The sequence below is a fragment of the Pituophis catenifer genome, unplaced genomic scaffold (genome assembly GCF_029215685.1).
Source record: "Pituophis catenifer annectens isolate HBS135680 unplaced genomic scaffold, rPitCat1.0.hap2 SCAF_3, whole genome shotgun sequence".
Classification (NCBI taxonomy): domain Eukaryota; kingdom Metazoa; phylum Chordata; class Lepidosauria; order Squamata; family Colubridae; genus Pituophis; species Pituophis catenifer.
In genome coordinates this window covers 181876841-181889900 of record NW_027256883.1, presented here as the reverse complement: position 1 = coordinate 181889900, position 13060 = coordinate 181876841, and the positions used below count along the sequence as shown (strand labels likewise).

Below are 13060 nucleotides of genomic sequence, written 5' to 3'. Positions count from 1 at the left end.
TGGTATCTTATAATACTTTTAACCTAATTCTAGGCTTCTTTCCTTGCCAAATAAATTTTGTAGTTAATCTATTTAATAAGTTGAAATGTGTATAGCTGAAAGAAAAGTGATGTTTTTTCTTTTTTGTGTTACTTTTTGTTATATGTATATGTTTGATTTTTAATGTGTGTTTTTTTTTTTATTTGATTTATATGCCGCCCTTCTCCGGAGACTCAGGGCGGCTTACAATGCGTTAAGCAATAGCCTTCATTCTTTTGTATATTTTATACAAAGTCAGCTTATTGCCCCCACAAACTGGGTCCTCATTTCACCTACCTTAGAAAGGATGGAAGGCTGAGTCAACCTTGAGCCTTGGAGAGATTCGAACCAGCAGAAATTGCAGGCAGCTGTGTTAATAACAGGGTGCACTAAACCCCTGTACTATCAAGGCTCTCTCTCTTTTAATGTGTTTAAAATAAAAAAACTTTAAAATTAAAAAAAAAAGAAAAAAAGAAAGGCAGAATATAAATGTAACTAATAAGTATGAATAGAAAATAAGTAAATTCAACAAATAACTACACGTGAAAATAAACATTTTCTTCTAAACTGATATTAGGGGAGATATTTTTGTTTTTACCCAACTATTTAAAAACAAAATGAGGGTACAGAAGCAACTGTAGCAGCGACCAAATTCATGAATCTTCTTAAATTCCATGTAGAAGTAAATTACTCAGAAAAGATGACATGCTGTAAAGTTAACTGTGTAATAAAAAATGGGATAGTTTAAAGAAACAAAGAGGGTTTGGGGAAAGGTGACTGGGAAATTATGAATATAATAGACAAGTGATTTAACTCACTTGGCGGTTTTTCAAAGAGAATTAGGATTGAGCAAGAGCTATGCTAATTGGATTACAAAGTATCTGATGTTAACAGTGAAATTCCATTATCCATCTTCATAAATGGAATTAAAAGTTAGTTACAATATTTCGTTCAAGATGCAAAAAAAAAATAAAAATAAAATCCAGTGGGGAGGGAACAAGGACGTTTAACTATAGAGTTCTTTTCTATTTTGTTTCTGAAAAAAATGTCTAGCAGTTGTGCATATTGTAAAAAAGGTAGCTAGAATAAATCTAATTGAAATAATCTAAATATTCCATACCCAATATTTATCACTGATATTGTGCATATCACCTGTAAATTGCAATTTGTTTTTTTATCACTGACGTGCACCATTTCTACAAAAGAATCATGGTTGCTCTATATCTATTTGTTGTTATATTTGATGTTCCTTGGGGGGAAAAATGGGAAAAGTATTAGTTTTCACACATTCTGAATACAATGGATGATGGTCTGGGAAGAGGTTACTTGTAAACTGCTGCCAACAGTCTGCTATTTTGTAGCCATACTGAATGAGCCCCTTGTTGTTTTTCTCAGAAAGTCAGGCCCAGAGTTGTGGAAGCTAAAACTCATCAGTAGTATGAAAACTAACTGATTTAGTTATAATTTACATGGATGTAGATTTAGCAAGTTAAAAAGGAAAACCTTGTAGGGGCTTCATATACTACAGCAGCCACATATTAACTGCTGTGAGAAGCCCGAGTCCATACTGATTCTCTGGGGTATATACTTACACATTTACAAATAAGCTCTGCATATATGCAAAAAAAATTACAGATTGGAAGCATAATGTGTAATTCAAATCTTCAGAAAACAGAAATGCAAGAATCCTTCCTAATTGTAAAAAGGTTCAATATTTTATGTCTATGGAGATTCTCAGCTATGGTTGTCCCAAAGGTGATTTTTCGAAAGGCAATTAGATTTTGGTTTGTTTGTTTTTTGCTTGAAGACGTTTCAATTCTCATCCAAGAACCTTCTTCAGTTCTTCAAGCAAAAAAACAAAGTCCAGTTGCCTTTTGAAAAAGCATCTTTGGTTCAATATTTTATCTCACCATCCAAGACTATGTTCCATTCCAGAGAACATTCACAGTGTTCAATGTGAATTTATACCAAGTGCCTCAACCATTAGGCATTTCATCCTTTCATCCTCTATGGCTTGAACAATCAGTTTTCCAGTAACCATCTTGTATGTGACAATATTCCCTTCTTGATACTCAGTCTTTATGTTAGCCAAATCAATTTCTCTTGCAAGCTTAATATTATCTTCAACTGGCGAAACTTTCATCTCCTCCTGATCAGAGATCAACTGCAAGTACATAAACTTCTGGATGACAGTTCATTGACAGTATTTCATTCATAAAACTTTAATTAAAGAAATATCTTTAGGGATCTTCTGTACATACAACCTGAGTACATAATCATGTCAATTCAGTTTTCTACAGTGCTTCTCAGATGAATGTCTAGTTTTGAATGTATGTCATCTTCAACATCACCTAAAATATAGTTCACTTTCATATTAAATAGAAGAAAATAAAAGTCTAATATCCTTTGCTTAATAATGATGATTGTGCTAGTGCATCAATATCTGCAAATCACAGCTACGTAGTAGGCATATTTACATTTGTTTGGTTTCAGGTATCCGATACCAGCATTTATATCAAACAAGAAACAGAAGAGTCAGCACCAATTGATGAAGAAATCAACAATAAAATACTCACAAGTACTGCAGAAAATTGAACTTTCGAATCCTGCATTTTTAACCTGAGGTATACTTTTGCATCTTGTTTCATAAAAGGCAATTTATCTGTTTTGATATTATTTTTACATCAGATCTTTATACTGCAGTTTTATAGAACATTGCTATTTGCTGCAAATATGTAAAGAATAACTCTCATAATGTAACTTTCTAGGGCAGGTGTGAACAGATGTCATGCTTCTAATTGCATTAGAAGCTGTGGAAGTGCCGTGCTTTCAATTTTGTAATAAGTCCCCAGACATTGGTTCTGTAGTTACAATTAGCAACCATTCCATTGATAGATGTTGAAGCTCACTATGATTAGAAATGATTTAGAGGAGATTATGCCACAATTACCAGATGCTTATAGAGTTTGCAGCTATGGCTCTATTTGCATATACTTTATTCTGACATTTTGGAAGCAACATTCCTCAACTATGTACTTTTGAACTTTTTTGTGAAGGAATCAGTGGACATGAATCCAGGTTCCCCAATCCTGAAACAGCAACAGTGATCAGTTTGTCACCAACAAATTGCCCACAGACATCAGGAACACGGTTTGCAGCATTCTTAAGGCTCATTGACAAGCATTTAATTGGGTAGTACAATAAGATTTTTTAAAACATTCTTAGTATCTTTTCATATGGTTAGAAGAGAAACCATTAAAAATATATGTGGCTGAGCATATTTCTTCCACAGAGCTTCTTCAAGATTAACCAAATTCACTTTGTCTTCCATAGACTTCAGATGATATTTATAATGTGCAGGTCTGATCTTAGTAAGAAGGCCAGAGGGCCTCACAGCAAGAAAAGGCCACTGATGCAGCAACCTGGAGAGTTCTGTGAAGAAAATGCTGTAATAAAGATACAAACAAGTTCCAATATTTTGCCTCTTCCAGAACCATTTACTTTTTCTCAGTTCTGCCCCTTCCCCAAGATTTGAAAATACTGTCCTTGTCAGGTTTTCTGAAAGTTGGTCTGAATTGGTGCTCAGTTAAATTTCTCCAAATTGATGCCAGTATCAATTGGTTCAGCACAGGGATGTATGTAGAGCCTGCTAAGGACAGCCTAATATTTCCTGGCCCAACTGATCTAGCTGGCTTCTCCAACTGAGTTGGGCTGAACGTCGTTCAAGATGAGACTCATGACAACTCTTTGATTTCAGGAATATTACATAGTTGCTATGGTTTAGTTTCATACTTAAACCTACACTGTGTGCTTTCAAATCTCTTTCAATTCCACTCCCACAATAGCATGATTTTTCTTTTATATAATACATGCTGAATTTCCATAGAACAGGGGTCCCCCACCCCCAGTTCATGGACCACCAATGGGCCACAGCATGCCAGCAACTGGAACATGCAAACAAGAGAAGCCACCTGCAGGAGGCAGGCAGCACATGAAACCACGTCCCCTCTGGTCCACAAAAAAACCTTTCTCCATGGAACCGGTCCCTGGTGCCCAAAAGGTGGGGGGGCGGGGGGGCACTGCTATAGAAGTAACTATTATCAGCTTCTGGCTACTGCAGAACAATAGATAACATTTTTTCACTTAAGTGATACACCCTAATATTATTACAAGAAATCCCTGTATGCATGCTTATGAGGCTTAAAATTTTACACAGCACAAATTAGTAAACTTTGTCAAATCCAGCATTATATTTTAATTTTAATCATACAAATAACATAAATGCAACAAGTTATCAGCCCTCCGAATACCTACAGTCAGTAAAAGGGAAGCCAAACAGCAAAGGTTAGAGACAACTATGAGTTATATGAATTTCTCTCAAAATCAGCAAGTCTTTCATAAATAAACAATTAGTTTACATATCCAGAAATGTAATATAAAAGCGTAAACTTTTCTCTATCATGGCTTAATACCACTAAAAAGATAAAGGAGGTGCATATCATTTTGGAAGTTTGTGAGGCACTCATTCTAAAAGAAACTGCATCACATCTACATTGGGAAACTGGGTTTTATCTCTGATTCTGCCATCAAGTAACTGTAGGACAACAATCTATCTTATTCAATTTTTACCAAATTTGATAATGTTGGACAAATAGACTAACTTTTGTGTCCCACTTAGACTTTCAGGTCATTATGCAAAAGAATCTCACAGAAAAGCAAGCTTTAGTGAATCCAGTTACTGATCACAAATACAATTGTATTTATTTATTCTGTTCAAACCCTTGTATATAGCATTCAACACAAGATATTATTGCCAAGTCAACCAAAATAGAATTAGATCACTTTCATATGTACAGAGCTTAGGATCTATTCTCTAGTAGAAGATACTATGCATGGACAATCTTACAATTTAAGGCACAACCACAGATATCCATGATGATGCAAAAATGATCACACACATGCAATGATATCAGCATGCATGTGTATTTTTATGTACTGGGAGTGTTGCAATCTTGTACAATTAAATCATGGCATTTGCCATCCATGGGCAGAGCCAATCAGATTTTTTTCCCAACTGACAATCAACAAGCCATCATCACAAGCAATTTCCATAACACCGTGACTAACTAAATGAGCAACTTAGAGGAAATGAAGTTGAAAACAAGTACCATAATTCTATTAAAATTCCATTTAATCCCCTCACAGGGAGAAAAACATAAAAGGAACTTTAACAGCTATATCAAAAGGGCAGTTATTTGATTCCAAATTAACAACAATTAATGTAATTGTAGTAGTATCTATGAATTTTGTGAACAGTTCTCATATGTTTCTAATATTCAGATCCTGCAACATGCACTGCTAATATATATTCTAGCAGTATAGCAATACAATATGAAAATGCATGAAATAACTTTGTAACTTTGCATTATAACTCATATCTACTGTATTTCAAAAGGTTCCCATTTATATGTGCATATGTATGTACAATGGAAGAGTTTCTCTATTCAATTATCCTCTGGAAGAATTTCCCCAGGCACTGGAATTCTGGAAACTCTCCCAAAGGAAAAGAAAAATGCACCAATATAACTTCGACAAGCTTAATTCAAGGATGTTGCATTAATGTTCTTCTAGGATAAACTCAGCTGTAACAGTAAAGACTCACCACGTTCAAAGTCCACTAATAGAAAACTACTGCCAGATAAGCAGTTCAAATGAGCAATTTGACACATAAAAGCATGCAGAACCATACCAACCTGGATTTCTTGGGCTTGGCTTTGGAGGAAGTCTCTAAGATGTTCTTCTTCTCTTTGGACTCCTTTGGGGCTTTAGGCTCCCGAGGCTTCCTGGGTTTCTTGGCCCCTTCCTGCTTGGGCTTTTTGGGCTCCTTGGGCTTTTGGGGATCTTTTGGTTCCTTAGGTTCTCTTTTCCTCTTTGGTTTTACTTCTCTCTCATTGCCCAGCTCTTGCTGCCCCAGCTCTTTTTTCTTTCGTTTCTTTTTTACCCCAGTACCCCCAACCCCATCGTCCTGCATCCCATTATGGCAGGTTATCATATTCTGCACAATCTCACTGGGTACCTCCACAGACAGCACATTTTGATGGTCCTTATGGGCCAGGCTCACACTGGCCAAGTCAGAGATTGTCACCAAGTCACTCAAATCTTCCTGATCTGGACTTCCATCAAAAGGAGACTGTGGCTTGCATTCAAAGGTGATGGAGGCATCAGACATTGGGGAATGAGTCAATACTTTAAAATTTGGCAGCTATATGTATATTTTAAAAAAGGAGAGAAAGAAATATCATTTTAAATAGAATTATTTAGCAGTTTACGAAGAGACATTCTTTATGGGAGCATATAATGAAATAAAGGAAATATATTATTTTTCTGTTTCACAAATATGATTTTGAAATATGGCAATGGAACACTTCAGTCAGTACTCTATCTTAACTCCGGAGTATACGTCCCAATGTCAGACTACTTAGCTCACTACTTTTTCTAATCCTAAAATTTGTGTGAGATGAGGATGTATGAGAATAAAATCCATTTCTCATCAGCTTTAACTGCTTCACAGCAGTAACTAACAAACATGTTTACCAGATTCTCCTGAAAAAGAATCGGGGTTACTTGCATATTAAAAAGTTTATGAACTGCCCAATTCAGGATTCTAATTAAACACTGGATCACATAATATCATCATATTATATATGATGTAGCTTCTTGTCCATTTACAATGATAGAGAAATAACATCTAGAATTTAATGAACGACTACAAGTTATGCCCATAAACAAAGTCCTTGTTTAGCAACCACAATTGGAACTGACAGTTAAGCGAAGTAGTCACCAGGTGAAATTGCAACTGGGCTTATAATTTTACTTCAACTTTCCTTTGCTTTATAGACTTGCAAAGGTCGTAAATGCGATGATTTCTCATATAATTACTTTTTCATCATTGTCATGACTGCAAACAGTCACTAAATAGACAATGCTAAACAAGGACTATTTGTGCAAATCTGTTGTTAACCTATTTCCATCCTTCCCCCTGCTTTGATATTAGCAAGAACTTCAAAAATCCACTTAGTAATAAGTGTAAGAAGTGTAAGAAGTATTAAGAAAAATCCTAAAACATAATTTTGGTGTATTTGGTAAAAGACATGGCTCAACCGCTATCAATACCTTAAAATGCAGTACCTTACATTTTAACCTTTAATACTACATTTCAGGAAAATTTCATCATTTATTCATACTTGTGATCATTGAAATCTTTTCCCAATTGCTGTATTGCTTTCGTAAACTGTGTTAAGGAACTGTATGACCTGAATCCATAAAACCTTTAACAATCTAGTCAAAGTGATCAGTCTTGGTGGTTGTAATCTTGCATAAGAAAAAGAAGATAAAGTATTATCTCAGTGTAGTTAAATTAAGAGCCACTTTAAAGCAATATATTTGTTTTGTGAAGACATCATATTGTATTTAGCAGATTTCTGTGTCTCTTTCAGCATATGTGATTATCAGTTTTGTAGTTAGCACCTTTGCTTTTATTTGGAAACTGAATGTATCAGTTTTGACACACATTCTGTGGAGAATGTAATCTACTCCTTTGTTTATATAAGTGCTGGAAAATGTTGGCTTTCAACTAAAGAATTTAATTTTAAACAAAATGTGAAGAAAAATTTCATTGAAATCAAGATTATTCTGATAATCTGGGTTAGAGAGAAGTTCCCTCAAGATGGGTTTAGGACAAGCACCTGTGGGCAGGACAAAAAGTAACGGGTGGAAACTTAGCAAGGAGAGAGCCAACCTAGAACTAAGGAGAAGTTTCCTGACAGTGAGGACAATTAACCAGTAGAATGGCTTGCCTCTAGAAGTTGTGGGTTCTCCATCGCTGAATGTTTTTAAGAAGAGATTGAACAGCCATTTTTCCAGAATTTCATAGTCTCCTGCTTGAGCAGGGAATTGGACTAGAAGACCTCCAAAGTCCCTTCCAACTCTGATATTCCATATCCTCACTTACTCCCCTATTTAGCAACCATTCATTTAGCAATCATTCAGTTACAATGTTGTAAAAAAAAATCAACTTTGTGACCAATCCTTGCATTTATGAGTAGCATAGCATCCTGCTGCATGAGATCACTGTGTGCTTTACAATCAGCTCCCAAAAAGCAGTTAATGGAGAATGCAGAAGTAAAATTATACATGTTAAGTGATTCATTTAACAACCAGACAGAAAGTGATGTTGTAAGCTTGTTACAGTCAGATGATTTTCTATGTGGCAACCGTGATGCTTAACAATGCAGTTGCTGGTCCCAATTCTGCTCACCAAGTGAGGACTATCCATAGAAAAACACACACTTTTCACACTTTTTTGCTGTGCTAAACTGTGAGAAGACTGGTTTGCTTCTGACTTTAAGGTTCAGGTGAGCCCACCCACAATGATTTGTAAGTCATGGTTTATGGCTTAGTGTGGTATGTAAACCCTTTAATTGCAATTTAATTTTAAAAAATAGTTATGCAAATAACATCCCAGGTGGCAGAAAATCACGAAAATGAATTTCAAAATCAGGGCTAAGTCAAAAATAAGTAATGCTGTTCTTGAATGTATTTAGTCATATTAAAGTCCTATGTCCCCTCTCAAGTCATTTCCAATTGGTTAAGTGAGTTTTGCCCCATTTTACTACTTTTCCCACCACCCTGGTTAAGTGAATCACTGCAGTTCTTAAATTAGAAATTAAGTGAAACTAGTTTCCCTATTGACTTTTAAGGTTGCAAAATAGAATCACATAACTCCGGGACACTGCAATCGTCATAAATGTAAGTCAGTTTTCAAGTATCCAAATGTAAATCATTTGGGGGATGCTGCAACAGTCATAAATGTGAAAAACACTCATGTCACTTTTTTCAGTGCTGTTGTAACTGTTTTCAGAACTGTTGTAAATCAAGGATTACCTGTATAGAGGGCAGTGCTCATCTCTGTTTCATAGCCAAGGTAGCCAGAATTATCCAAAGACATTTTCATGGTCTTATGGCCAGCATGACTATACACCAAGGTGCACAGAATGCTGTTACCTCCCCCTCTATTTATCTACCTGCATTTGCTTGCTTTCGATTGCTAGATAGGCAGGAGCTGGGGTAAGTAAAGGGAGCCCCCCCACCGCAAGGCAGGTACTCAGATCTAAAATCTTAACTGTCAGCTTTCCAGCTGATAAACACAGTGTCTTTAACCGCTAAGCTAACGTGCCTCCTATTTAGCAATATTTTTGGTGGTCAAATATGATAACTGCTTTTATAATATACCCCTCAACTTTCACCCAGTTACTGGGTAAAGGATAAATTATCCTTGACAAAGGATAAATTCAATAAACATTAAAATAGCTATAACAGTCTGCTATAGAATACTACGATGGAAAAAATCATTTCTGTACATGCTGCCTATAACTTCTGCTAGGTCAAAGTTACGGCCCAGGTGAGATCTTGGCATCCAGAAGGATGACAGTCACTGTGAATAATAAGAAGTTTAACAATACTAAATGACACAGCAAACAGGAAGATCACATTTTATTCCCTTTCATGTCAATACTAAAAGGAATGCAGTGTGTGACAAGCATATACTCTGTGTCTGTCTGTGTGTGTGTGTGTGTGTAATATATGTGTGTATATATATATATATAATATACACACATATATTACACACACACACACTTTCCTTTTTTATGAAAAAAGGGCATTGGAAGAATATCTGAAGAATAGTTAAGAAGATGCCCTGAAGCTAGTATACCAGGAAAGCTTATTGAGTACTGGAAAGGCCAAACTGGTCTACAAGAAAAACCAAATGGAGAAAAGAGACATAGGAAGACAAAGCATTACATGACCAGTACATTAAAAAACATAGCAGGCAAAACAAATAATAACAAGGCTTGGCAATGTCTAACAGCAGAAACGTTGGGGGGAAAAAAAGCAGAAGGGCTAATTCTGGCTGCAGAAAACCAAGCCTTAAAAACAAATGCATACAAAGCCAGAATTAAGAAGATAGCAACCACAGCAAGTGCCGCCTCTGCGAGGAAGCTGAAGAAACAGTGGACCTGGTTAGCTGCTACAAGAAGATCGCACAGAATGACTACAAACAACGGCACGACAAAGTAGCAAAACTGGAAGATCTGCAAGAAGTATCATTTGCCAGCAAGCAAGAACTGGTATGACCATAAAATACAGAAAGTTATAGACAATGAAGAAGCTAAAATGCTCTGGGACTTTTCAAAAATTCAAAATTCAAACTGACAAGACACCTGCCATATAACACCCCAGACTTAATTACTGTTGATAAGAAAGGCAAAAAAAGTCTGGCTAGAGGATGTGGCAGTACCTGGAGACAGCAGAATTGAAGAGAAAGAACGGAGAAGATAAACAAAACAACAAAGACCTGTAAATAGAAATAGAACAACTGAGGCAAAAGAAAGCAAATGTAGTACCAATAGTAAGAGGATCCTGGGTGCAATCCCAAAACAACTGGAGCCAATGAACACCGTTGGCATTGACAAATTCACCATCAGTCAATTGCAAAAGGCAGCTTACATCCTGCAATAATACCTATACACTATCAAATATCAATATCTGCCTATCCCTGGGAAGGACTCGATAAGTGAATAAAAATTCCAAATCTAGTCTGAACATTTTGCTTATTTTGCCACAAACCATAATAATAATAATAATCCCCAGTGAGGAACTATCTTGACATTGTTGTAGAGCTTGTGTGCTCTTATGAAAATAACAGCTATAGGCCTTGATAGCAGTGTGACTGAAGGCCACTTGTTGGAGACTAGTGGGCTTCCTTGTACTGTTGGTTGGCCTCTGTCAGAACATAATGTTGAATTTAATGGACTAGGAGTCCAATGCAGCAGGATACTGTTGTTTCCTGTATATTCCTGTGTACCTACAAAAAAACATTATTAAAATTCTTATTTGTAACTTTGAAAGCTACTTCCATTCAGTTGCTGCATTATTGGAGCAAATGAGCCAACAATCTAACATATTGCAAGACTGTTCACCTTATTTCTATTAAAAGTCAGAGTAAGAGTATTACTGCACATGTTCATAATAAAAGTTACTTCTGTGCTTATAGGTTACCCTATGAATATGTATTTGTATAATTCTTACCAAGTCACAATTACTCTGTTCCTGTTGCATTATTAATTCTCCTTGATTTAGGAAATCTATTTTTGGTTAATTTTACATGATTGTATATGGTCATCAGTAATCTAAAAGACAAATTAATGGCTGAATTAATTTGAAACAGCACAATGCTATTGAGAAATAAATTTTATTTAGTTAAACCTATTTCTATAGCAGTATACATAATTGTTCACCATGGAGAAAAATCTATGTGGACACTAAGAGTCGAAAACGACTTGATGGCATATAATCAATCAATCCATGATTGCATGCATAAATTGCTTTTGTATGACTCAGTCTCATACTGTTTGCTATTTAGAGTCATGACAGAGTAGAGCATCATCAAAGTTTAATAATAAGGTTATGCCCATATCTAAAAATTATAGCCCTTTAAATATTTTCCTTAAGATCTTATGAATATAAAAATGATTAAAAGTTAATAAAACGTGAAATTAAAAGTTCTGTTTTATATACTACTGCAGTTCTTTCTCTGTTTTACTGTTTTTATGCTTGTTCATTTTCTGTTCTAGATATAGCACTAGCAATACCACTTAGACTTATATACTATGTCACAGTGCTTTTACAGCCCTCTCTGTTTACAGAGTCAGCATATTGCCCCTAACAATCTGGGTCCTCATTTTACTGACCTCAGAAGGATGGAAAGCTGAGTCAACCTTGAGTCTGGTCCGATTCGAACTATCAAATTGCAGGCAGCTGGTAGGCAGCAAAAGTAGCCTGCAATACTGTGCCACCATGGCTCTTATGTTATATAAAATACTTTTCTATATAAGCAGCATGTGAATTTTTTTGTAAATTTGTTTGTACAAACAAAAAAATTGTGGCAGATCTGCTCACATTTATATTATATAACTACAGAGATTTAACAATCAGATTCTATAAAATTGACTCACATTCAAAAGTATTTCAGACTTCCTTCAGGAAAGAAAAATTAAAGATGCCAGGAGTAGAACTATAAATGCCGAACTACTATTCTTCTTACCATGTAATTAATACTACCTAATGTAGTTAGAAGCCACTAAAATTATTAGTGCTTTCCAATTCCAATAACATCTAAATGTCTCTTCAAATGCAGTATGCAATTTATCTATGGGATTTTTATTGATTGATTGGATTTTTTGTATTCTGCCTTTATTTCTTTATAGGTAATTCAAGGTGGTGAACATACATAATACTCCTTCCTCCTATTACTTCCCCCACAACAGCACCCCTGTGAGATGGATGGGGCTGAGAGAGACTAACTAGCCCAAAGCACTCAGTCAGAATATGATAAGCTAATGTTATTAATGATTAATTAGCATATTTTTTCTTCTTTTTTTTCCTTCTCCTTTTTCCTTTCTCTTTCTTATGGGAACTTTGATATCTATTATAAATATTCCAACTTAGCTATAAGAACAGGTCTTCATATACTTAATATTATATTTGTCGAACAAGCTATTATTTCAAATTAACATGTTAATAAGGGGATTGTCAGTTTAGAATATTCTGAAACAATGTTCTGTTTAAGCAAAGAACCTATGTGCCATTACTGATGCAAAATATATACAATACTTTGTAGAGGATGTTATCAGGAATTCAAGAGCATCTGTAGTAGGACCAAAGATCTGTGCTTCCCATCAGAAACTGTGTAAACACTGTGTGAGTACTGCACTTTAAAGACAAACTGTCAAGATAAGTAGACTTCAAAAATGTGACCTACTTCTTTAACCATTTGCCTGTGTATTTGCAAAGTAGATAGAGCTCCTTAGGCAGTTTTGAAAAGCACTTCAAAAGAGGTCACTAAAATGTAATTAATCCACCATCCATAAAAGAAATATGACTGGCTTACCACAGGCCACGGAGCACCATGCAATCCCAACAG

The 13060-nt window shown here is 35.5% G+C and overlaps 1 protein-coding gene across 1 annotated transcript in view; it reads right to left on the bottom strand.

Annotated features, from left to right (window-relative positions):
* The window catches only part of CHD6 (chromodomain helicase DNA binding protein 6), a 151013-nt gene that overhangs the window by 68240 nt on the left and 69713 nt on the right, over positions 1–13060 (bottom strand). Inside the window, exon 5 of the mRNA XM_070941645.1 lies at positions 5772–6280. Within this exon, the coding sequence (XP_070797746.1) occupies positions 5772–6280 (509 nt within the window). The remainder of the gene's footprint in view (positions 1–5771; positions 6281–13060) is intronic.